Source organism: Symphalangus syndactylus, chromosome 11 (assembly GCF_028878055.3).
Source record: "Symphalangus syndactylus isolate Jambi chromosome 11, NHGRI_mSymSyn1-v2.1_pri, whole genome shotgun sequence".
NCBI classification, from domain to species: domain Eukaryota; kingdom Metazoa; phylum Chordata; class Mammalia; order Primates; family Hylobatidae; genus Symphalangus; species Symphalangus syndactylus.
In genome coordinates, this window is record NC_072433.2 from 134,677,102 (window position 1) to 134,702,192 (window position 25,091).

General features: G+C 49.5%; 1 protein-coding gene and 1 long non-coding RNA gene across 6 annotated transcripts in view; one reads left to right on the forward strand and one right to left on the reverse strand.

Annotated features, from left to right (window-relative positions):
* The window catches only part of ZNF778 (zinc finger protein 778), a 34,850-nt gene extending 12,327 nt beyond the window's left edge, over positions 1-22,523 (forward strand). The window contains exons 1-7 of one of the 5 annotated variants that reach the window (XM_055232842.2): positions 5,444-6,336; positions 9,446-9,602; positions 11,152-11,243; positions 12,140-12,266; positions 14,713-14,796; positions 15,516-15,592; positions 16,650-22,523. In XM_055232842.2, coding sequence (XP_055088817.2) covers positions 5,797-6,336; positions 9,446-9,602; positions 11,152-11,243; positions 12,140-12,266; positions 14,713-14,796; positions 15,516-15,592; positions 16,650-18,518 — 2,946 coding nt within the window. In that variant the 5' untranslated portion in view covers positions 5,444-5,796 and the 3' untranslated portion in view covers positions 18,519-22,523. Of the gene's footprint in view, positions 1-5,443; positions 6,337-9,445; positions 9,603-11,151; positions 11,244-12,139; positions 12,267-14,712; positions 14,797-15,495; positions 15,593-16,649 lie in introns of those variants that run through there. The other 4 variants (XM_063612563.1, XM_063612560.1, XM_063612561.1 and 1 more) reach the window with 4 other exon arrangements.
* LOC134731767 (uncharacterized) lies at positions 3,653-6,095 on the reverse strand. Its single transcript, XR_010114361.1, has 2 exons — positions 6,034-6,095; positions 3,653-5,633 (listed from the first exon to the last, which is right to left on the reverse strand). It is a non-coding gene; the product is annotated as an uncharacterized lncRNA (long non-coding RNA).
* Positions 22,524-25,091: the final 2,568 nt, after the last annotated feature.

The following is a 25,091-nucleotide window of genomic DNA, read 5'->3' on the forward strand; positions in this document are numbered from 1 at the left end:
TTGTTAGTAGAGACAGGGTTATACTACGTTGGCCAGGCTGGTCTTGAATTCCTGGCCCCAAGTGATCTTCCCCCCTTGGCCTCCCAAAGTGCTGGGATTACAGGCATGAGCCGCCACGCTCGGCCCTATGTTGATTTTTTAAAATTAAGAATGTAAAGAAATAACTCGGTTTGGACATCAGAACTGAACAGAATGTTATCTTCAGAGAGCCTTCCCTGTCCCCATCCTTTCCACCTTGTTCTCATCCTACCATCCTTTTCAACCTGTGGGTTATTATTTTCTGAGTAATCTTATCTGTATTTCCTTGTATTCAACATGAAGAGATAAATATACATGTATATTTTATTGTCTATTTTCCTTTTATTATTATTATTATTTTTTTGAGATGTAGTCTCGTTCTGTCGCCCAGTCTGGAGTGCAGTGGCACGATCTTGGCTCACTGCAACCCCCACCTCCCAGGTTCAAGCGATTCTCCTGCCCCAGCCTCCTGAGTAGCTGGGACTACAGGCGCGCACCACCAAAGCTAGCTAATTTTTGCATTTTTTGGTAGAGATGGGGTTTCGCCATGTTGGCCAGGCTGGTCTCGAACTCCTGACCTCAAATGATCCGCACCTACCTTAGCCTCCCAAAGTGCTGAGATTACAGGCGTGAGCCACGGTGCCCAGTCTATTTTTCTAAAGAAAAGGTTTCCTACTGTAGCTACTGTTTTGCAGTTTACATTTTCACTTAATGGTGTATCTTGGAAATCACTCCATAGGAGCTCATAGGGACCTTCATCTCCATAGCTGTGTAGCTCTCCACTGCTGGATGCACCATGCTACGCTCAGCTACCCAACTGCTTGACTGCAATTGGTCATCTGAGGCATTTTTGAATTGTTAAGAGATTTGCCTTCAGGGAAAATGTTGAGAAGTAGGATTGCTGGATTGCACCTGTAGTTTTGTTGGATGTTGCCAAATTCTTCTCTGTTCCAGGATGATGTGCCCCAGTAATTCCTGCTTCCTGAGATTTATACCTTTGTGTAGTCCTCTCACACATAGTAGGGTTGGTCTCTGTGGCCAGCAGAATATGACAGAAGTGATGTTAAAGTACTTCCAAAATTAGCTTTAAAATACCACGCACAGGCAGGGTGCGGCGGCTCACTCCTGTAACCCCAGCTCTTCGGGAGGCCAAGGCAGGTGGATCACTTGAGGTCAGGAGTACAGCCTGGCCAACATGGTAGATCACCTGAGGTCAGGAGATCAGCCTGGCCAACATGGTGAAACCCTGTCTCTACTAATAATACAAAAGTTAGCCAGGCATGGTGTCACACGCCTGTAATGTGAGCTACTTGGGTGGCTGAGGCAGGAGAATTGCTTGAACCCGGGAGGCGGACATTGTAGTGAGCCAAGGTAGCGCCACTGCACTCCAGCCTGGGCAACAGAGTGAGACTCCATCTCAAAAAACAAATAAAAAAAATGAGGGCCGGACCCATCGTCTGGGAGGTGAGGAGCGCCTCTGTCCGGCCACCCATCGTCTGGAAAGTGAGGATCGCCTCTGCCCGGCTGCCCCATCTGGGAAGTGAGGAGTGCCTCTGCCCGGACACCCATCGTCTGGGAGGTGAGGAGCGCCTCTGCCCGGCCGCCCATCGTCTGGGAAGTGAGGAGCGCCTCTGCCCGGCCACCCATCGTCTGGGAAGTGGGGAGCGCCTCTGCCCGACCACCCATCGTCTGGGAAGTGAGGAACGCCTCTGCCCGGCCACCTATCGTCTGGGAAGAAGTGAGGAGCGTCTCTACCTGGCCGCCCCGTCTGGGAAGTGAGGAGCCCCTCTGCCCGGCCGCCCCGTGTCTGGGTAGAAGTGAGGAGCTCCTCTGCCTGGCCGCTCCGTCTGGGAGGTCTACCACGGAGGCCAGAAGCAATGTGGGGGCTGGACGTGGTGGCTCACGCCTGTGGTCCCGGCACTCTGGGGGGCGAGGCGGGTTGATCACTTCGGGCTAGGAGTTCGAGACCAGTCTGGCCAACTTGGCAAAACATGAAGAATACAACAGACAAACCAACCAACCAACTCAATGACAACAAAACAGGTCTACCCTGGAGTCATACTCTAATTTTTTCTATTTTCCTCCCTTTCTGATCCTTTATCCCACTTTCTTTTTCTTCCTCTTCCTTCTCCCTCTTCTTTGTCAAATAGAGGATTGAGTTATTATCACTGATCCATATAAAGTCCCTCTCTCATTTAAAAAAAAAAACAAAAAAAAAAACAAAAAAAGAATACATATGTTATCCAGAATACACTTGTTGTAACACTGAAAAAAAAAAAAAAAAAAAAAAAAAAAAAAAAAAAAAATGAGGGCCGGGCACGGTGGCTCACGCCTATAAATCCCAGCACTTTGGGAGGCCGAGACGGGCAGATCACGAGGTCAGGCGGTCAAGACCATCCTGGCTAACACAATGAAACCCCGTCTCTACTAAAAACACAAAAAAATCAGCCAGGCATGGTGGTGGATGCCTGTAATCCCAGCTAGTCGGGAGGCTGAGGCAGGAGAATGGCGTGAACCTGGGAGGCGGAGCTTGCAGTGAGCCAAGATTGCGCCACTGCACTCCAGCCTGGGTAATAGAGCGAGACTCCGTCTCAAAAAACAACAAAAAAGAAATAAAGTGCACATAAGGAATCTCAGTGGAGTTCAATTAGCTAAACCAATCTAGAAAAAGGCCAGGTGTGGTGGTGCATGCCTGTAGTCCCAGCTACTCAGTATCCTGAGGCAGGAGGGTGATTGAGCCCAGGGGTTCAAGGCTGCAGTGAGCCATGGCTGTGTCATTGCACTCTCTCCAGCCTGAGCAACAGAGACCTTCTCTCTAAAAACAAAACTATGACACACACACACACACACACGAATATTACTAGCCTTTTTTTTTTTTTTTTTTAAAGAAAGGAAATCCTATGTAACCTCACATGGAATCCAAACAAGCGGAACTCCTAGAAGCAGAGAGTACAAGGTTGGGTGCCAGAGGATGGGGTTGGTGGAAGGAATGGGGAGATGTTGGTCAAATGGTACAAACTTTAAGTTAAAGGATGAGTAAGATCTGGGATGTAATATATAGCATGGAGATTTTAGTTAATAATACTGTATAAAATGATTGGAATTTGTCAAGATAGCAGATCTTAACTATTTTCACAACACACTCAGAAGAAGGTGCCTAGGTGAGGGGATGGATATGTAAATCTGTTTCATCACGGTCATTTCACAGTGTGTGCATATATCAAATCATCACGTTGCACATCTTAAGTATATATGATTTTTTTTAATCTGTCAGTTATACCTCAATACAGCCTGGGGGAGAAATGGTGCTGGAGAAAAGTGGATATCTACATGCAGAACAGTGGTGCTGGACCATTACTTTATACCACATATAAAAATTAATTCAAAATGAATCAAAAACCTAAATGTAAGTGCTAATGTATAAAACTCTTAGAAGAAAACATAGAGGAAAAACTTCATGACACTGGAATTGGAAATGATTTCTTGGTTACGAAATCACCCACACAGGCAACTGAAGAAAACTAGATGAATTGGACTACATCAGTATTACAAATTTTGTGCATCCAAGGACAATCATGAGAGTGAAAAGGAAACCCACAGAATGGGAGGAAATATTTGTAAATCACGTATTTGATTAAAGATTAATATTCAGTTTATTAAGAACTCCTAGAACTCAACAATAACAACAAAACCAATTTAATTCAAAAAAGGAATTGTAATAAAGAAGACAACAGATGGCCAATAAGAACATGAAAAGATGATCAACATAACTAAACATTAGGGAAATGAAAACAAAAGCCACAGTGAGATCACGTTACCCCGGTGGTGATGGCTCTTAGCCGTTAAATAGGAGGTAAGTGTTGGTTGGATGTGGTAAAGTTGGAACGTTGTGCACCTGCTCATGGGAATGCAAAATGGTGCAGCAGCTCTGGAAAACAGGACGGTGGTTTCTCAAAACATCAGACAGAATTATCATGTGACCCGGCCATTCCACTTTTGCATATATATCCAAAAGTGCTGAGAACAAGGATCCAGGATATTTTTGCACACGATGGTCATAGCAACATTATTCACAATAGCCTGCTAGTGCCAAAGTCAAATTTTAATACATTCAGTTACTTAAAACATATCCACGCGGTGGCTCACGCCTGTAATCCCAGCAGTTTGGGAGGCCGAGGCAGGAGGATCACGAGGTCAAGAGATCGAGACCATCCTGGCTAACATGGTGAAACCCCATCTCTACTAAAAATACAAAAATTAGCGGGGCTTGGTGGCACGTGCCTGTTATCCCAGCTACTCTGGAGGCTGAGGCAGGAGAATCGCTTGAACTTGGGAGGCAGAGGTTGCGGTGAGCTAAGATTGTGCCCCTGCACTCCAGCCTGGTAGACAAAGCAAGACTCCGTCTCAAAACAAAACAAAATTAAAAAAAAAAAAAAAACATACCAAGGCCAGGCACGGTGGCTGCGGTGGCTCACGTCTGTAATCCCAGCACTTTGGGAGGCCGAGGCGGGCGGATCACCTGAGGTCAGAAGTTCGAGACCAGCCTGGCCAACATGGTGAAACCCCGTCTCTACTAAAAATTACAAGGTGGGCACCTGTAATCCCAGCTACTTGGGAGGCTGAGGCAGGATAGCTGGAACCTGGGAGGCGGAGGTTGCAGCGAGCCAAGATCGTGCCACTGCACTCCACCCTGGATGACAGAGGGAGACTCCGTCTCAAAATTAATAAATAAAAAATAAAACACATCCCAAACACGCATAGTGTTGAACCATTTAGCATGTGGTTGCTTTGTATACTTCGTGAAACCGTGTCCAATCTCTGCTAGCCATAGATAAATCCTGGGGCTCTAAAGACTGCAAGCCCTTGCTGCCCTTCAGAGCTTTGTGACTCAGACACCTGTCAGGCTGCTGAGAACCGTGATGTAGTCACGTCAGCCCTCCCCGTCTGATCTTCTTCTCTGGGAGTTCTCTGGGCGCCCCCCTGCCACGCCCATTTTTTTCTCTTTTCTGAGTAGTGACCCCCAATTCGAAGCCCGTCGATAATCTCATGGTGTGTGAGACTCCCTCACCCTCCAGCCTGTCAAAGCTTGAGCGCCACTGCCACCTCCTGGGCACGTCTTGTTTCTTAATCAGCCACTTCACATGTGGTTTTGTTTTTCACATTTAGATTCCTCATCCGTTTGGAGTTTATCCCTGTGAGGTCCAGAATTAATTTCATCATTTCTCAGACGGCTAACCATTTGTCTTAGCATCTTTCATTATAAACTGCATATTTGTTCCACTGCCCTGAAATTGTGTTTATGAACCAAATTTCCATGTTACTGGGTTGATGTCTGGATATTCCATTTGTTTCCTGTTCATGTGTCAGTAGCACACAGTTTTAATGACACAGGCTGTTTTCATATCTGTCGGGCATTGCGCTTTTGTTTGTCCGCGTCGTCTTCGTTATGAGACATTTGTTCCTCCATGTGAACTGCAGGATCAATATGCCTGGCTCCAAAAAAAAAAAAACCCTTTTCATATTCTTACTGGAATCATGTGACATTTCTGAATGAACCTTGGGAGAACTCCTTGTATCAGTGCTATTTTGCAACGTAGTATAGGTGGTCTCGGCCCCTGCGGTACATTAGAAAAATAAACGCATATTTGAAAGGAAAAATAGATGAACATTTACAGAAAAAAAAATACTACATTGAAAATGCAATGGAATCAACTGTTAAGAGTTCGGCATGATGTTCAGACAGATAAAAAGGAACGGGACCAGTGACTCCCTGCAGAGATGGAGAGGAGACCGAGCACTCCCGGCACCCGCGGGCTTCTAGCTGTGGCCAAATCGCGGGCCGTGCTCGCGACGAGCACTTCCTCGCTATACCCGCCCAACCTCGCCCTCCTGGTCTGTTCCGGCTCCGCAGTTGCGTCCAGAGGCCGCCTGGTCCTCCGGGCCTGTCTCTGCCTCCAGCCCGGTTCCCGAGGGCGCCCCGGGGCCCTCCCGCTCCCTCGCGGAAGAAACTACTACCTCTCCGCGCCGCAGGCCAACGGTTCGGCCCGGAGGCTGGAGGCGGAAGTGACGCCAAAGACGCGCCGGCACCTCTTCCGGCGCCGGCCCCGCCTCCGCCTGTCCGACAGCTGGTCCGGGTCTTGCGGCGGTGTGTCCCGGCGTTGGAGAGTTCCGTGCGTGTCCTCGGGCTGTCCGCGCGGAACCTGGCCCGGGAGTGATCGCCCGCACGCCCCGCGCCTTGCGCCCCCGGCACCGCTTCCAGAAGGGAAAGACGCCGCCGCTCGCGGTGGACCCGGGCAGCGCTTCCATTCCGCGGAGCTGGTGAGAGAGGGGCCCTCTGCTTCCTTCGCTTTCAACAGGGCGTGTTTCTGTGAGAATCTGGCTCCGGCTTTGACGTTTTTTGTTTCTGGCGCATTGTGTTGGGACCGAAGCATAAGACCCCTGAGCGCCCCGGGCGTGCAGCCCCCTGTGAAAGTTAGCCCGTGGGGGCCGGCGGGAGCGCGGGTCCCTCACCGCCGGGACTTCCAGGCCGGCCCCCGGGGAGGAGGGGTGCGGCCGCTATCCCGCTGGTCCTGGAGGAATCGAATCCGCGGTGGTCAACGTGTTTCAACTAACTGTATTTTTTCTCACGTTTTGCTTTAGAAAATCTGAATCTAATAAAAATGTGAACATCTACTACAGGGAGTATCCACTGCAATCGTTTTACTCCTTTTTAGCATTGGGCCATGTTTTCTCTCTCCCCCAGTAAATAAACCTTATGGTGAACCATTATTTGAGTGTAAGTAAGTTGAAAATAAACTGCACATGTGATACTTAACCTTTAAATACTTGGTAAAGCGTCTATTAAGGATAAGGACATTATGCTGCTGAAACCACAGTACTAGTATTTCACCTAAGAAAATTAAAAATAGGCGGGGCGCGGTGGCTCATGCCTGTAATCCCAGCACTTTGGGAGGCCGAGGCGGGCGGATCGCGAGGTCAGGAGATCGAGACCATCCTGGCTAACACGGTGAAACCCCGTCTCTACTAAAAATACAAACAATTAGCCGGGCGTGGTGGCGGGCGCCTGTAGTCCCAGCTACTCGGAGAGGCTGAGGCAGGAGAATGGCGTGAACCCGGGAGGCGGAGCTTGCAGTGAGCCGAGATGGCGCCACTGCACTCCAGCCTGGGTGACAGAGTGAGACTCTGTCTCAAAAAATAATAATAATAAAAACAATAAAGTCCACTGGGCGTGGTGGCTCACGCCTGTAATCCCAGCACTTTGGGAGGCCGAGGCGAGTGGATCATCTGAGGTCTAGAGTTCAAGACCAGCCTGACTAACATGGAGAAATCCCGTCTCTACTAAAAGTACAAAATTAGCCTGGCCTGGTGGCACGTGCCTGTAATCCCAGCTAGTCGGGAGGCTGAGGCAGGAGAATCGCTTGAACCTGGGTGGCAGAGGTTGCGGTGAGCCAAGATCGTGCCATTGCACTCCAGTCTGGGCAACAAGAGCAAAACTCCGTCTCAAAATAGAAGAAGAAGGTCATCCACTGTCTACTTTGTGTAATATCTAGGATTCTCAACATTGTTCCAGCGTTGCACTGTTGGGTATTTTGAGGACTAAGAGCCATTCAAGGTTCATCTGTTCCCATCGTTTATGTCTTTTCCCCTAGAACAACCCCTGTGGTTTCTCTATCATATTGACTTTGGTATTGTTTTCTCGTGATGCGTTTAAATATTCCTCCACTTCTTGCTGCTTCCTATGAACTTGTAATTGAATTCAGAGGAGAGGTTGGCCAAGGGCGGATAGTAAGCACCTTATGCCTTTGGGTCCACGAGGTCTCAGACGACTGAGTTCAGCCTTAGTCACCTCATGTCCCATGTTAGCTGTTCCTTCTCTACTCTGTCCTGGTTCCAAGCCCCAGCCTATTTCTCAAAAGGTAGATGGTGAGCTGCATAGATGACCGTTTAGAGGGTGTAGGTTTACCCTAAAATCCCAGAGGGCTGTGCTCTGAGTCTTATCAGTGCTTGCCAGAGGCATCTAGCGGCATCCTGTTTACCATGGACACTGTGTCAGTGGGTCTGCTGGGTCATTTCCACCAAGTGCTTGAGAAGCTTGTCCTGCACCCTGAGCGTGCACTGATCCACACTTGAGAAGCTTGTCCTGCACCCTGAGCGTGCACTGATCCACACTTGGCACTGGCAGCCTTACAGGCAACTGTGTAGAGCATTAACGCTGTTATATACGTTGCCCCTAAAATTAAAAGATCTGCAGAGTGTTGTGCCTCTTTTTGGTTATCGGTGTTAGGAGATGCAGTAACTTGGAGGTGCATATTGGAGGGGATGTCTTTATGAAATACAGACTACTGAACTCATAGAAACTATGGCCCCTGAATCACAAGCCCTCTATTGTGTATATTTCATATGAAGGTATCTAAAATGTGTTCATTTCCTGTTCACTGTATCCAACCAGCCTCGTGTCAACATAGTGTATGTGTGCAGTCTGAGGGTCAGGTGCTCTGGGGATGATGTTAAGGTGGAGAACTGAATATTACATCCCTTTTTGAAGGAGGGAAAAGAGCCTGTGCAGGTGACAACAAACTCAACACATTTGTGGGTCTTTTAGCCCAAAGACCTCGCCCCCGCCCCATTTCAGACACCTAGTAGTAAGTACAGTTTATACAAGGAGAATGGACATGTCTTTCTGACATGTGAAACTTTACTGTTTTAGTCACCTCATCGGTAGAATAAGAAAGTACAGCCGTAGACCTACCTTTGTCCTGCTGGGGAGTGACCACAGGCTCAAGAGTACAAACTGACGAGACCGGGGCGGGGCGCGGTGGCTCACGCCTGTAATCTCAGCATTTTGGGAGGCCGAGGTGGGCAGATCACGAGGTCAGGAGATCAAGACCATCCTGGCTAACATGGTGAAACCCCACCTCTACTAAAAATACAAAAAATTAGCTCGGTATGGTGGCACGCGCCTGTAGTCCCAGCTACTTGGGAGGCTGAGGCAGGAGAATTGCTTGAACCTGGGAGGCAGAGGTTGCAGTGAGCCGAGATCGTGCCATTGCACTCCAGCCTGGGTGTCAGCAAGACTCCGTCTCAAAAACAAAAAAAACCTGTGACGAGACGGTCGAACCTGTACCAACTAACCGTCGTGGTTCACCACTTCCTAAGTGGATGATGTGGACCAGTTCATGTTATCTGAATCCAGGCTGTTTTAGGTATAAACACGGGTGAAATCTGTGAATGGCTGTCTTGATAATTAAATAAGGCTTCTGCTGTGTCTTCTGACCAACATTCTGCTCTTCAGTAGGTGAGATGGATATTACTAGTCCTCAACAGAGTAAACTGGATATAGTGGCTTTCACATATATCATGTGCAGAAAGATGCTAATGCGTGAGGTTTGATAACTGGGAAGTAATGCTTCTTCTTTATGGTTGCTAGGAAATAGGGATCCAGTCATCTCTGGGTCAGGAGGGATGGAGACCGCACCTTCCACATAGATTCACAAAGCTGCCCTGCAGTGGCCTTGGCTTCAGGAGAGGAGCATTCAGACGCTTCCGTCAGCCTCCGAGGATGGCAGCCCCTGACCTGGCCCACGGTAAGTCCTGGTGGGGCTCCTTCTCAGAGCCTCTGCTCTAGGTCCTGATACACAATGTGAGTCCCATGGACGGGGCTTGAGTAGTCACGCTCCGGGTTCCTGTTGCAGCTGCTGGAGTGAGCCAGAGAACACTGGCCTGTAAGTCAGCCCCAGGGTGTGTGCTTTGGGGAGGGATGATGTGTAAACTCCTTCATGAGTTTTCTCACCACGGGCAAATGAAGAGTCACATTTCTCAAGGCGTACAGTTCCATATCTGCAATAGGAGCCTGTTACCATTTCCCGATGAGCAGCATAGCTCACAGACCTTTTGTGTCACCAGGCGAGGCAGACTACCCTGGCACTGTGTGGCTGTGTGTGTGTGTTTTCCTGAGGCACTGTATGGCTGTGTGTGTGTGCGTGTGTTTCCTGAGGCACTGTATGGCTGCGTGTGTGCGTGTGTGTGTGTGTGTATGTGTTTTCCTAAGGCATTGTATGGCTGTGTGTGTGTGTGTGTGTTTTCCTGGGGCACTGTATGGCTCTGTGTGTGTGTGTGTGTGTGTGTATATATTTTCCTGAGGCATTGTATGGCTGTGTGTGTGTGTCTTTTCCTGGGGCACTGTATGATTGTGTGTGTGTGTGTATTTTCCTGGGGCACTGTAGGGCTGTGTGTGTGTGTGTGTGTGTGTTTTCCTGTGGCACTGTATGGCTGTGTGTGTGTGCGTGTGTTTCCTGAGGCACTGTATGGCTGCGTGTGTGTGTTTTCCTGAGGCATTGTATGGCTGTGTGTGTGTGTGTGTGTTTTCCTGAGGCATTGTATGGCTGTGTGTGTGTGTGTGTGTGTTTTCCTGGGACACTGTATGGCTCTGTGTGTGTGTGTGTGTGTGTGTGTGTGTGTATTTTCCTGAGGCATTGTATGGCTGTGCGTGTGTGTCTTTTCCTGGGGCACTGTATGATTGTGTGTGTGTGTCTTTTCCTGGGGCACTGTAGGGCTGTGTGTGTGTGTGTGTGTGTGTTTTCCTGAGGCAGTGTATGGCTGTGTGTGTGTGTGTGTGTTTTCCTGAGGCACTGTATGGCTGTGTGTGTGTGTGTGTGTGTGTGTGTGTTGTCCTGAGGCACTGTATGGCTGTGTGTGTGTGTCTTTTCCTGGGGCACTGTATGATTGTGTGTATGTCTTTTCCTGGGGCACTGTATGATTGTGTGTGTGTGTTTTCCTGAGGCACTGTATGGCTGTGTGTGTGTGTGTGTGTTTTCCTGGGGCACTGTAGGGCTGTGTGTGTGTGTGTGTGTTTTCCTGAGGCAGTGTATGGCTATGTGTGTGTGTGTGTGTTTGTTTTTCCTGAGGCACTGTATGACTGTGTGTGTGTTTTCCTGAGTGTGCAAGAGTACGTGGGAATTCCCTGGCACTGTATGTCTGTGTGTGTTTGTGTGTGTGTGTGTGTGTGTGTGTTTTCCTGAGTGTGCAGGAGTACATGATAACTTCCTGCTAGGATGGAATGACTTCCGGGTCCGTGAGTGTGGAATTAGGGTCAGCTCTGTGTTCTCATGCCTTCTTGCCTTCTTTGTTTTTTAGGAGGTCATGTTTCTAGGGACTCAATCTACCTTCATGAAGAACAGACACAGGCAGCAGGGATGGTGGCTGGCTGTCTGATAAATTGTTATCAGGTATGCCAAAACTGTATTTTTCTTAAAATAACATACTGGTATTCAGCAGATAGATACGTTTCTGTCTGAGGAGGCTTGTCTCCACAGCCTCGCTCAAGGACTGAGTCCCTAGTTGAATGCCCCCAGGGAGAAGAGCCTGGCTGGTCAGGTGTTACTGTGAAAATCATCCCCGTATTTCAGTGTTACTTTTTTTTTTTTTTTTTTGAGACGGAGTCTTGCTTTGTCACCCAGGCTGGAGAGCAGTGGCGCAGTCTTGGCTCACTGCAACCTCTGCCTCCCAGGTTCAAGCAATTCGCCTGCCTCACCCTCCCAAGTAGCTGGGATTACAAGCGCCTGCCACCACGCCTGGCTAATTTTTGTATTTTTAGTAGAGACGGGGTTTTGCCATGTTGGTCAGGCTGGTCTTGAACTCCTGATCTCAGGTGATCCACCCGCTTTGGCCTCCCAAAGTGCTGGGATTATAGGCTTGTGCCACTGCACCCAGCCTCAACGTTACTCATTATTTTGACCCTTGTGCCAATATGCGTGTTTCTTACTTTGCTGAGTGCTCTGACACATGGTAAGGAAGGGAAAAGTGTCCTCTCTGGGAACTTATTTCCGCATCACGAGTTATCACTTGTTTGTAGTGTGCTCAGGAGAGGGACATAAAGCGAGGGGAGCGCCCAGTGTGTGTGGTGAGAGAAGTTCACGTTAGAGGTGCCGTTCCGGCCGTGTGACTGGAGGAGATCGACAGTGCGTGTGTGTGGGCAGAGAAGCGTTCCCAGGACCATTGGGCCATAGAGTAGACAGTAGGAGGCCTCACAGTCCCATGCAGGCGTAGGGCCCCGCTTTCTCCTTCTCCAGTGAATACTGATGGGCACGCTGAAAGGCTCCAACCATCATGTGTGATGATTTAGGACTTGGTGACCTTTGGCGACGTGGCTGTGGACTTCACCCAGGAGGAGTGGACTTTACTGGACCCATCTCAGAGAGACCTCTACAGAGATGTGATGCTGGAAAACTACGAGAACCTGGCCTCAGTAGGTGAGGCTGCCACCGCCCTTTGCAACTCTGTGGAACCAATACATGATGTGTCCTTACTGTGTTCCAGGGTTGGTGATGGCAAAGCCGAGTACCATGGGAAGTAACAGATGTAACGACTGTGCTAATGGGCTTGATGCTAGTGTGGTCGTTTCCAGAATGTGGTCCTGGGGTCAGTAGCATCACTGTCACTCATCTGGAAACATGCATTCTCAGACTTCACCTGTGACACATTGGATCAGAATGTCTCCTCGGGGTGGGCCTGTCATCTCTGCTTTAACAAGCCCTCCTGATGATGCCAATTCACTCTAAGACTGAGAACCACTGGGTATTAGTTTCCCAAGTGAATGAAGATCTCTTTTTGCACTTCTGTTATTTCCTATTTGAATAAGAGTCCTTGTGGTTTTTACATGTGTATTTAAGCCTGAATGTGGGCTTCAGGAATCAGAGAGAACCAGTTTCTTTGGGGCACAGAAGGATGGAGTATTTGCACTTTGAGCCCTTTTGAAACAATTTAACTGCATTCTTTAGAAATGTAGTTCCTGGCATGCCACTGCACTCCAGCCTGGCCAACAGAGCGAGACTCCATCTCAAAAAAAAAAAAAAAAAAAAAAATGTAGTTCCTGGCCGGGCGTGGTGGCTCACGCCTGTAATCCCAGCACTTTGGGAGGGTGGACACAGTGGCTCACGCCTGTAATCATAGCACTTTGGGAGGCCTGGGGCGGGCAGATCACGAGTTCAGGAGATCGAGACCATCCTGGCTAACACGGTGAAACCCCATCTCTACTAAAAATACAAAAAAGCCAGGCCTGGTGGCGGGTGCCTGTAGTCCCAGCTACTTGGGAGGCTGAAGCAGGAGAATCACTTGAACCCAAGAGGCAGAGGTTGCAGTGAGCCGAGATCGAGCCACTGCACTCCAGCCTGAGTGACAGAGCAAGACTCCATCTCAAAAAAGAGAAACATTCCTGGCCGGGTGCGGTGGCTCATGCCTGTAATCCCAGCACTCTGGGATGCCGGGTGCGGTGGCTCAGGGCTGTAATCCCAGCACTCTGGGAGGCCGGGCGCGGTGGCTCATGCCTGTAATCCCAGCACTCTGGGAGGCCGGGCACAGTGGCTCAGGGCTGTAATCTCAGCACTCTGGGAGGCCGGGCGCGGTGGCTCAGGGCTGTAATCTCAGCACTCTGGGAGGCCGGGCGCGGTGGCTCAGGGCTGTAATCCCAGCACTCTGGGAGGCCGGGCGCGGTGGCTCAGGGCTGTAATCCCAGCACTCTGGGAGGCCGGGCGCGGTGGCTCAGGGCTGTAATCCCAGCACTCTGGGAGGCTGGGCGCGGTGGCTCAGGGCTGTAATCTCAGCACTCTGGGAGGCCGGGCGCGGTGGCTCATGCCTGTAATCCCAGCACTCTGGGAGGCCGGGCACAGTGGCTCAGGGCTGTAATCCCAACACTCTGGGAGGCCGGGCGCGGTGGCTCAGGGCTGTAATCTCAGCACTCTGGGAGGCCGGGCACAGTGGCTCAGGGCTGTAATCTCAGCACTCTGGGAGGCCGGGCGCGGTGGCTCATGCCTGTAATCCCAGCACTCTGGGAGGCCGGGCACAGTGGCTCAGGGCTGTAATCCCAGCACTCTGGGAGGCCGGGCGCGGTGGCTCATGCCTGTAATCCCAGCACTCTGGGAGGCCGGGCACAGTGGCTCAGGGCTGTAATCCCAGCACTCTGGGAGGCCGGGCGCGGTGGCTCAGGGCTGTAATCCCAGCACTCTGGGAGGCCGGGTGCGGTGGCTCAGGGCTGTAATCCCAGCACTCTGGGAGGCCGGGCGCGGTGGCTCAGGGCTGTAATCCCAGCACTCTGGGAGGCCGGGCACGTGGCTCAGGGCTGTAATCTCAGCACTCTGGGAGGCCGGGCACGGTGGCTCAGGGCTGTAATCTCAGCACTCTGGGAGGCCGGGCCCGGTGGCTCACGCCTGTAATCCCAGCACTCTGGGAGGCTGGACGTGATGGCTCACGCCTGTAATCCCAACACTTTGGGAGGCTGGGTGCGGTGGCTCATGCCTGTAATCCCAGCACTCTGGGAGGCCAGACGCCGTGGCTCATGCCTGTAATCCTAGCACTTTTGAGAGGCCAGGGCAGGCGGATCATGAGGTCAGGAGATTGAGACCGTTCTGACCAACATGGTGAAACCTCATCCCTACTAAAAATACAAAAAACTAGCCAGGCGTGGTGGCGGGCACCTATAGTCCCAGCTACTTGGGAGGCTGAGGCAGGAGAATCACTTGAACCCAGGACGCAGACGTTGCAGTGAGCCGAGATTGCGCCACTGCACTCCAGCCTGGGCAACAGCACGAGACTCCGTCTCAAAAAAAAATAAATAAATAAACGAAGTGTACTTCCTGTTCATGGGTAGGTTTGTCATCCCCTCCTGAGCCTCTTCCATGATGTCTCTTTCCCTGTGTACAGGACACGACCTGTTCAAACCCAACGTGATCTGTTGGCTGGAGGAGGAAGAGGAGTTGAGGGCAGGGCGGAGAGGAGTTCTCCAAGGTAAGTGTGAAGGGCACCCCTGGTCAATGTCAAGTTTAGCGGCTGTGGAAGGATCCTGAGTGTCAAATTTAGCAGCTGTGGGAGGATCATGTCAAGTTTAGCGGCTGTGGAAGGATCATGAGTGTACGTTTTAAGATGCATTCTGGCAAGAACATGAGGCCGTTGGACTCAAAAGTTCTGGGGTATCCTGAGCTTCCCATAATTCCTTATTTTCCATCTGATCTGGACTTTCCCTTTCCTGTGATCTCATAAAAAACCTGGTCTTCTGTTCTTTGAGTTTGTGGGTTTTTGTTTTTTTTTTTTTTGAGACGGAGTCTTGCTCTGTTGCCCAGGCTGGAGTGTAGTGGTGCAGTCTTGGCTCACTGCAAACTCCGCCTCCTGGGTTCACTCAGTTCTTCTGCCTCAGCCTCCTGAGTAGCTGGGATTACAGGTGCGTGCCACCATGGCTGGCCGAGTTTGTGTTTGTAATGTATGCCCTTTGTCCAGATCTTTCCTGCTTTCTTTCATTGATAATACTGTTTCTGTTCACCTCACATTTCTTTTTTATGGACCAAATGTATTTTAAAATCTTCTAAATTATGACTCCTAGTTCCTGTGATTCCAAATTTTACACATGGCCAAACTCCTCAAATCTATCTTTATTTTTTTTCTGCCATGTCTTATATGAAAACAAATACCAATGAGTTTGATCGTTTTTAGGTCATTTTTTTTCTTTTCAGAATGGCGACTTAAAACCAAAGGGCCAGCACTTTGGCAGGATAGATCTTGGTTGAGAACGTCAAATGAGACACAGACGGTAAGATTAACAAGAGAGATTTTTTTATTTATCACACTCATAAAAGATTGGGAATTCCACTGTAGAAAATGAGCAAAATTGAGAGAATTTAGAGAAGCAGGATCCACTCAGGCGGGGGTTGTCTGTAGAGAACACTCTGAATGTGCGGAATTTGGGAGGACCTCATCCTGTCTCGAAACTTGGTGCTTCAGACACGCGTCAGCGCACACGTGACAAGGTCTTGAGATTGCAGAGCTGTTTTGTGTGCACAGACTTTTCGAAGTTAGAGCAGATGGCACAGGATTCTTTCTTTTGAGATGAAGTCTCACTCCATCGCCAGGCTGGAGCGCAGTGGCACGATCTCCGCTCACTGCAACCTCCTCCTCCTGGGTTCAAGTGATTGTCCTGCCTCAGCCTCCCAAGTAGCTGGAACTAGAGGTGTTTGCCACCACGCCCAGCTGATTTTTGTATTTTTAGTAGAGACGGGATTTCACCATGTTGCTCAGGATGGTCTCGATCTCTTGACCTCGTGATCCTCCCACCTCAGCCTCCCACAGTGCTGGGACTACAGGAGTGAGCCATTGAGCCTGGGCGATTCTTTTTTTTTGACATGGAGTTTTACTCTTGTTGCCCAGGCTGGAATGCCATGGTGCAGTCTCAGCTCACTGCAACCTCTGCCTCCCTGGTTCAAGCCATTCTCCTGCCTCAGCCTCCTGAGTAGCTGGGATTACAGCCATGTGCCACCATGCCTGGTTAATTTTGTATTTTTAATAGAGACAGGGTTTCTCCATGTTGGTCAGGCTGGTCTTGAACTCCTGACCTCAGGTGATCTGCCCGCCTCAGCCTCCCAAAGTTCTGGGATTACAGGCGTGAGCCACCACGCCCATCCTGATGGCACAGGATTCTTGCAGTTGGGCTCCTCGTTTGACTTGAAAGACATCTATAGGGCAGGAGCTGCTTGCATGTTATGAAAATGGCAAAAATCATAATCATCATCGTCATACTCTGTCTTGAGCTGGGTGAGATCTATGAATCAGCCTCAGCAACCCCCTGACCACCACTCATTCTTCACCAACAGGCGAGAAGCCACAACGGAGGGCAGCTCTGTGACTGCACGCAGTGTGGAGAAGCTTTCAGTGAACACTCAGGCCTCAGCACACACATGAGAACTCAAAATACAGGAGACAGTTGTGTGTCTAATCATTATGAAAAAGACTTTCTTATTCCATGCCAGAAAACCTTGTTCAAAATAGGAGAGCAATTTTCTGTGTTGGGTCAGTGTGGAAAAGCCTTCAGCCCTACTCCAAATGTTATTTACCAGCAAGCATGCACTCGGGACAGATCTCTTGACTACAGCGACTGTGGGGAAGCATTCCTTAATCAGTCATACCTTCAGGCACGTGCGGGAAGTCACAATGGAGAAGGAACATGGGAATGGAAGCAGTGTGGGAAAGCTCTCACTCACTCCACAGGCTGTGCCACACCTGTTGAAATGCATGCTGTCGGGAATCCGCACCTATGTGGGGAATGTGGGAAGGCCTTTAGATACACTGCCTACCTTACTAGTCATGTGCGAGTCCACACTGGGGAGAAGCCCTGTGAATTGGAAGAATGTGGAAAAGCCTTCCCTGTTTCTTCTAGCCTAGCTCAACATGTAAGAATTCATGCTACAGAGAAACCCTATGAACATAAAGAATGCGGAAAAGCCTTCACTGGATGCTCAGGTCTTTCTAAACATGTCCAAACAGACCCTGGACAGAAGCCCTATGAATGTAAGGACTGTGGGAAAGCCTGCGGTGGGTTTTATCTACTGAATGAACATGTAAAAACTCACACGAGGGAGAAGCCCTTTGCATGTGTGGTTTGTGGAAAATATTTTAGAAATTCCTCATGCCTTAGTAATCATGTTCGAATTCACGCTGGAATAAAACCCTATACATGCAGCTACTGTGGGAAGGCCTTCACTGTGCGCTGTGGCCTTACTAGACACGTACGAACACACACAGGCGAGAAGCCATACACGTGTAAGGACTGCGGGAAAGCCTTCTGTACGTCCTCAGGCCTTACTGAGCACATAAGGACTCACACTGGAGAGAAACCGTATGAATGTAAAGATTGTGGGAAATCCTTCACTGTTTCTTCAAGCCTGACTGAGCATGCGAGAATCCATACCGGAGAGAAACCCTACAAATGTAAGCAGTGTGGCAAAGCCTTCACGGGGCGCTCAGGCCTCACTAAACACACGCGGACACACACCGGGGAGAAGCCATACGAATGTAAGGACTGCGGGAAAGCCTACAATAGGGTTTATCTACTGAATGAGCATGTGAAAACTCACACAGAGGAGAAGCCCTTTGTATGTACGGTATGCGGGAAATCCTTCAGAAATTCCTCGTGCCTGAATAAGCACATGCAGATTCACACTGGAATAAAACCTTATGAATGTAAGGACTGTGGGAAAACCTTCACTGTTTCTTCGAGCCTAACCGAGCACATACGAACTCACACTGGAGAGAAGCCTTATGAATGTAAAGTATGCGGAAAGGCCTTCACCACGTCCTCACACCTTATTGTGCACATAAGAACCCACACCGGCGAGAAACCCTACATATGTAAGGAGTGTGGGAAAGCCTTTGCTTCCTCCTCACACCTTATCGAACACAGAAGGACTCATACAGGAGAGAAACCTTATATATGTAACGAGTGTGGGAAAGCCTTCCGTGCCTCCTCTCACCTGCGTAAACATGGAAGAATTCACACTGGGCAGAAACCCTATAAATGTAAGGAATGTGGGAAAGCATACAGTAAGTTTTACCTACTAAAAGAACATTTAAAAACTTACCCTGAAGAGCAGCTTTTTGTATGTAAGGACTGTGGAAGATCTTTTAAGAATTCCTCATGCCTTAACCATCACGCTCAAATTCACACAGATGAGAAACTTTACTAATGTAAGGAATGTGGGGAAGCTGTCAGCTACACTCATTCACGTTGAAGACATGAAAGGCCTCTCATTCTCCAGATGCCCGTGACTTGAGGAATGTGGCCGGGCCATCAGCATCTCATCACAACCCGGCAGGCAAGAACTCACCCTGAAGCCCTACGCGGCAGACACAGAGAAAGCCCTCAGTGTTCTCTGAGGTCTTGCTAAATATGGAAGGTATCCAGTGGAGAGAACCCTGCTGATGTGTGATACTTAGCAGCGTTGTTGCTGTTCTGCTCAGTACTTTGATGATCCCTTGTGATCTCACAATGGAGAAAAACCTTAGGAGGGTGAGAATTGTTAGGAAGTCATTTTTTACATTACATCTTTCCTCAACCTTCAGTATTAAACGTGGTGATTGACACTTGAAGTGTTGTGAATGTGCGGAAGATAGGAATCGCTTCCCTGTGTCCTAAAACCTTGTGGGCTAACTTGAGACATATCTTTCTGGGGGTTCTGTAGACGTATTTTGAACCTTTATGATGCTGCACTGACGATTCTTGGAATGAGGACTCTGTTCCCTGTAGAAATCTTCCAGTCTGGTTGCTACAGTGTCCAAGTCACAGCCTGGCTAACAGTGGGCCTTGAGGACTCAGATGGGATCCTGTGTGAGCAGTGTAGGCTCTGGTTGGTTAGTCTTGAGGATCCAGATGGGATTCTGTGAGCAGCGTAGGCTCTGGTTGGTTAGTCTTGAGGATCCAGATGTGATTCTGTGAGCAGCGTAGGCTCTGGTTGGTTAGTCTTGAGGATCCAAATGTGATTCTGTGAGCAGTGCAGGCTCTGGTTGGTTAGTCTTGAGGATCCAGATGTGATTCTGTGAGCAGCGTAGGCTCTGGTTGGTTAGTCTTGAGGACTCAGATGTGATTCTGTGAGCAGCGTAGGCTCTGGTTGGTTAGTCTTGAGGATCCAGATGGGATTCTGTGAGCAGCGTAGGCTCTGGTTGGTTAGTCTTGAGGATCCAGATGTGATTCTGTGAGCAGCGTAGGCTCTGGTTGGTTAGTCTTGAGGATCCAGATGTGATTCTGTGAGCAGTGCAGGCTCTGGTTGGTTAGTCTTGAGGATCCAGATGTGATTCTGTGAGCAGCGTAGGCTCTGGTTGGTTAGTCTTGAGGATCCAGATGTGATTCTGTGAGCAGCGTAGGCTCTGGTTGGTTAGTCTTGAGGATCCAGATGTGATTCTGTGAGCAGTGCAGGCTCTGGTTGGTTAGTCTTGAGGATCCAGATGTGATTCTGTGAGCAGCATAGGCTCTGGTTGGTTAGTCTTGAGGATCCAGATGTGATTCTGTGAGCAGCGTAGGCTCTGGTTGGTTAGTCTTGAGGATCCAGATGTGATTCTGTGAGCAGCGTAGGCTCTGGTTGGTTAGTCTTGAGGATCCAGATGGGATTCTGTGAGCAGTGCAGGCTCTGGTTGGTTAGTCTTGAGGATCCAGATGTGATTCTGTGAGCAGCGTAGGCTCTGGTTGGTTAGTCTTGAGGATCCAGATGTGATTCTGTGAGCAGCGTAGGCTCTGGTTGGTTAGTCTTGAGGATCCAGATGTGATTCTGTGAGCAGCGTAGGCTCTGGTTGGTTAGTCTTGAGGATCCAGATGGGATCCTGTGTGAGCAGTGTAGGCTCTGGTTGGTTAGTCTTGAGGATCCAGATGGGATCCTGTGTGAGCAGTGTAGGCTCTGGTTGGTTGGACATGCTCTTAGGCATGACCCTTCTGTAGGGTCCCACACTGGCCAAGGTTGGGGCATAACACAGCTCTACATTTTATGAAAATGCCCTTGTTCCTCTCCTATACCTGATCTCTTCAGATAAAACACCAGGGTGCAAAGAGAGGCAGAGTGGAGAGGGCCGAGGTCAGTACCCTGAGATGCCCCCATTTCATGGCCGTGGAGGGAGAGCCACCACCCCCCACGTGGGGAGGAGGGAATTCCTGTACCTCAGGCAGTGCCGTACGGGTGAGAGCCCTGAGTGTCACTGTTGACCTCCAGATCCTCTTCACAGCACGCAGAGCGGTCCTGGCAGCTGCTGCGATCCAGCACTCCTAGGGCAGGAGCTGCTTGTGTGTGTGCCGCCCCTTTGTGTACCATGAAAACAGACCAGGGACACGGCTGGTCCTGATGTTCCACGGCACTTGGCACTATCACTGGCGCTTCCTAGATGAGGCCCTTAAGCACACACAGCGGCAGAGCAAGGCTTCCATGTGAGTGACACGAATGTGTGTCCTCTGGCTGCAGCAATCTGGGGTTGTTTTTTGTGGCCATCAGGGCAGCAGCTGCTTGGTGACTGTTTCTGTGGTGTTGAATCCCCACGGTATAAAGGTAATCTACAACGAGGTGAACAGTAAATCCTGGATGGACAGACCCGTGCGCCTTCATATTATGTGTTTGAAATTCTGGATGGACAGACCCATGCACCTTCATATTACGTGTTTGCTGTGGAGAGGAGTGGGTTGTGCCGTGTTTCTCTTGTGGGATTGAGTGTGGCTATTTAGTTCATCTGTTGCCACCTTTAATTGTTGGCAGTGACACTAAAGGTCATCAGATTAGTGTGAACCACCTTGTGGGGTTGTAGCGGCTCCTGGATTGGTCTCAGATGCCATCCTGATTGGCTGAAATAAGTCCTGCAGGTGTCCGCTGGAACTGACTCACAGTTGGCTGAGTCCAGAACCTGTGGGTCACAGGTGGCGCCAGGCCTGCATCATCCTCGTGCTCGGACTCCTAGTGACAGCATCCTGAGCAGCGGTAGCCCAGACACCACCCTGCCTGATATGCCCACTGCTGGTGGAGACATCACCCCAGCCCAGACCTCATTAAGACAACTACTCCTCCGATGACTCGCCCTCCCTTCACTGGAGGTGACTTCACGCACTTCTCCAGAACCTCCTCAGCAGCGATGCCCACGGACTGGGGTTCCTAAGGCACAAATTCGATATTTGAGATCTGTGATGAGCTGAGCTTGCTGTCCGCTCACCCGTGATCCTGGTGTAGTCTCAGCCAAAACCTGCAGCCCTGCACCCCGGCCTGTAGGAAAATCTGGTAGGAGTTAGTAGTGTCTGTGAAGTCTCAATAATTGATAACAAAATGTTTTGTTTCGCCAGGAGGCACCTGGTTCCTATCAGCCTCTGGGGAGGCCACTGTCTGCCCAGTGCCTTCTCCTCCGCCGCATCTTTCCATCTCATCTCCTTACTCCCTTGACGTGGCTTCACACAGAGCCTCTTCTTTACACGTACTAACTGTTTGCTTCATACCGTCCTGCAGCAGAACTACAGACCTGCCATCCTGATTATTGTGAAACTCATCCCTTTGTCACCTTTATAACTCCTCGAGGATATTATCATTGAACCCCCAACATTTCAAAGTGGTTTTCTTGAGTAATACCATATGCTGTGATGTGGATGTGACTGGTTTGTCCTCATCAAGTCTCATGTTGAGCTTTGACCCTCAGTGTGACAGTGCTGGGAGGGGGCCTGGTGGGGGTTTGGGTCATGGGGACACCCTCCTGAATGGTTGGATACCATTCATTCTTGCTCTGTCAAGCCTGGATTGGTTCGTAGGGGAATGCCCTAGTTACCGGGAGCATGGTTGTCATAAAGCCAAGCCGTCCCTCGGGGTTGGCTCACTGCCCTTGGCCTTCTTTGCCCTATTTGACACAGCAAATAGTCCTCACCAGAAGCAGGTCGGATGCCAGTGCTATGCCTGTACAGCCTGCTGAACCATGAGCCAAATAAGCCTCTTTCTAAGTTACCCACAGCCTCAGATACGTAGCAACACAGACAGACTAAGACACCATGCATGATGGAAAAGTGGGTTATGGGCAGGACTGCAGGTACTGCTTACGCAGATACCTGTATTTCTCTTCCTTACTCTCAGGACGTGTTCTGTGTTGCTTAGGGCAACTTACGCCCTCCTGTGTGAAAATCTCCACTCCCGATGTCTGAGGGTTCCTCAGCGTAAGGTAAAATATTAAAGGACCAATTGTATTAATTGTGTTCTATTTTTTTTTTGTTAGGGTACATTTTCATCCTGGGGTCTTGCTGTGGGGGCTAGAGCGTCCCTCCTGGGCTAGATCATTCCTAAAGATGGTAAACAGCTTGCTGGGAACATGCACTGCATATGCAACTCAGCTCGCACTGCATGTGCAAATCAACTCACACTGCATGTGCAACTCAACTGTTGCAAGTACTTATTTCCAGCCACTTCCTTTTTCTGACTACCACACCAAGTATTTCTCCTCCCTGAAGTCAGCCCAGGATGAGGCACTAGACAGCGGGACATGCTCTATGCCCTTGGGCCTGCTGGAAGTATGCAGACTAGCCAGCCCCAGACTTCATCCTGCCCTGTCCCGCCTTTCCTGTGAAAACCCTGTGGCCTCTGTCTCCCCTGGCTCTGACTTCTGCCTCCTGCCCAGCTCTGCAGCTCCTCTTGGGCCCTGCCTGGAGTGATGTGCCCCCTTCTCTTGACACTGTGAGTGATAAACTTCTTTCCATGTCAGGAACCTGTGTATGTTTGCTCACTCACCTTGACGAGTCCGCATCAAGGCCCCACCAGTGGTGTGGTTTTTCTCATAGTCTTTCTACCTAAGCACATGTCTGTGACAAGGTCTTACCCAGCCCAGAGATTCTTGAACTATCTGTAAGAGCTGCCGTGTTGACCCCTGGGCAGTTTTATTCTTTCTCTCTACTCGTTCACCTTATTAGGTAGTGACATTTTTTCCAAAGTGGTTGTGAAACAGCACCTCCTTGGGGTGTTGGTTTGCAGTTCTCTTCATTACTAATAGTATGAACATGGTGTTACTTACGCTGGCTATTTTCCTTTTTGGATGAAATACCTGGTCTTGTTTTTTCCTGATTTCTTTGATATTTGTTCTTTTTTAGAAATAGTGAGGCTGTTGTGAGGTGAGTCACCACTTGTGACTTAGAAGATTGTAGTGGTTTCCACTTCACCTGTTTGCACTTTTGTGATGGCGCCTTAAGGAAAAAGATTTTGCCGGGCATGGTGGCTCGCACCTGTAATCCCAACACTTTGGGAGGCCGAGGTGAGTGGATCACAAGGTCAGGAGATGAAGACCATCCTGGCCAACATGGTGAAACGCCATCTCTACTAAAAATAGAAAAATTAGCTAGATGTGGTGGTGCATGCCTGTAATCCCAGCTCCTTGGGAGGCTGAGGCAGGAGAATCACTTGAACCTGGGAAGCACAGATTGCTGTGAACCGAGATCGCGCCACTGTACTTCAGCCTGGCAACAGAGCAAGACTCTGTCTCAGAAAAAAAAAAGGAAAAATATTTCTTAATTTTGGGATACTGAAATTTATACAACCTTTCCTTTATCTTCATCAGAAATTTCTTTTCCCCTAAGGCCTTAAATACGCTGTACTCTTTTGGCTTCCACAGTTTCTACGTTTTATCCCAAGTTGCTTAATCCATTTGGAGTTGATTTTTGTTGATGGTATCTCTGGAGTCCAATTTCATTTTTCCCACTATGGACATAAAATTTTTGCAAGGCCTCTGTTTTTTTAATGAAGAAAAGAGGTTTATTTGGTTCACAATTCTGAAGGCTGGGAGGTCCCAGAAGCTTGGCACCGGCATCCGCCAGGCTCCAGACTGGGGCCTCATGCTGACTTCTGTTTTCACACAACCAGTGGGAAACAGGTGTCCTAACACTGTGAGAGAAAAAATCCCAAAGTTTAGTTTTTCCCGTTCACTTGCTCTGGCCTCCAGGCAGTCCTGCAGCAGCAAACACACCATCGGCCTTAGGAGCTGGCCTGTGAGGTTGACCGCTCTGTGGGTGGACAAGCCTCGCCCCAGAAGAGACATGAGCAGTTCTGCGTAGGCTTTAAGAATGGAATCGACATGGAAAGCACAACCCACACAGTTTCAATAGAACTTGCCTTCAGAACCTGACTAGGTCACTCGCCTGATGAACCAGTATCTCCATCACCCATGGGACTGACAGCCCCAGAGTGTCATAACCTGAAATTCAAAGGTGTAGAGTATAGTCTTTTTTTTTTTTTTTTGAGACAGAGTCTAGCTGTCCCCCAGGCTGGAGTGCAGTGGCGCGATCTCAGCTCACTGCAGGCTCCGCACCCCCGGGGTTCACGCCATTCTCCTGCCTCAGCCTCCCGAGTAGCTGGGACTACAGGCGCCCGCCACCTCGCCTGGCTAATTTTTTGTATTTTTAGTAGAGACGGGGTTTCACTGTGTTAGCCAGGATGGTCTTGATCTCCTGACCTCGTTATCCACCCGCCTCGGCCTCCCAAAGTGCTGGGATTACAGGCGTGAGCCACCGCGCTCGGTCTACTATAGTCTTAAATTATTCAGCGTGTGTGAAACAGCCTCTGGGAGCAGTGTTATGATACCAAACGGCTAACATTCATGACCTCAGAATCCTGGAAGAAAAGGAGAAAGTGTGAGGTAGTAAAACCACTTGAAAAAAACAGCGTGAAAAATAATGATGAAAAACTTCTAATATTTGGTGTAAGATAAAAACTTAAGTTTGAAGAGGTTCCATGAGCCCCAGACAGAATGAACCTAAAGAAAACCAAGCCCAGGCC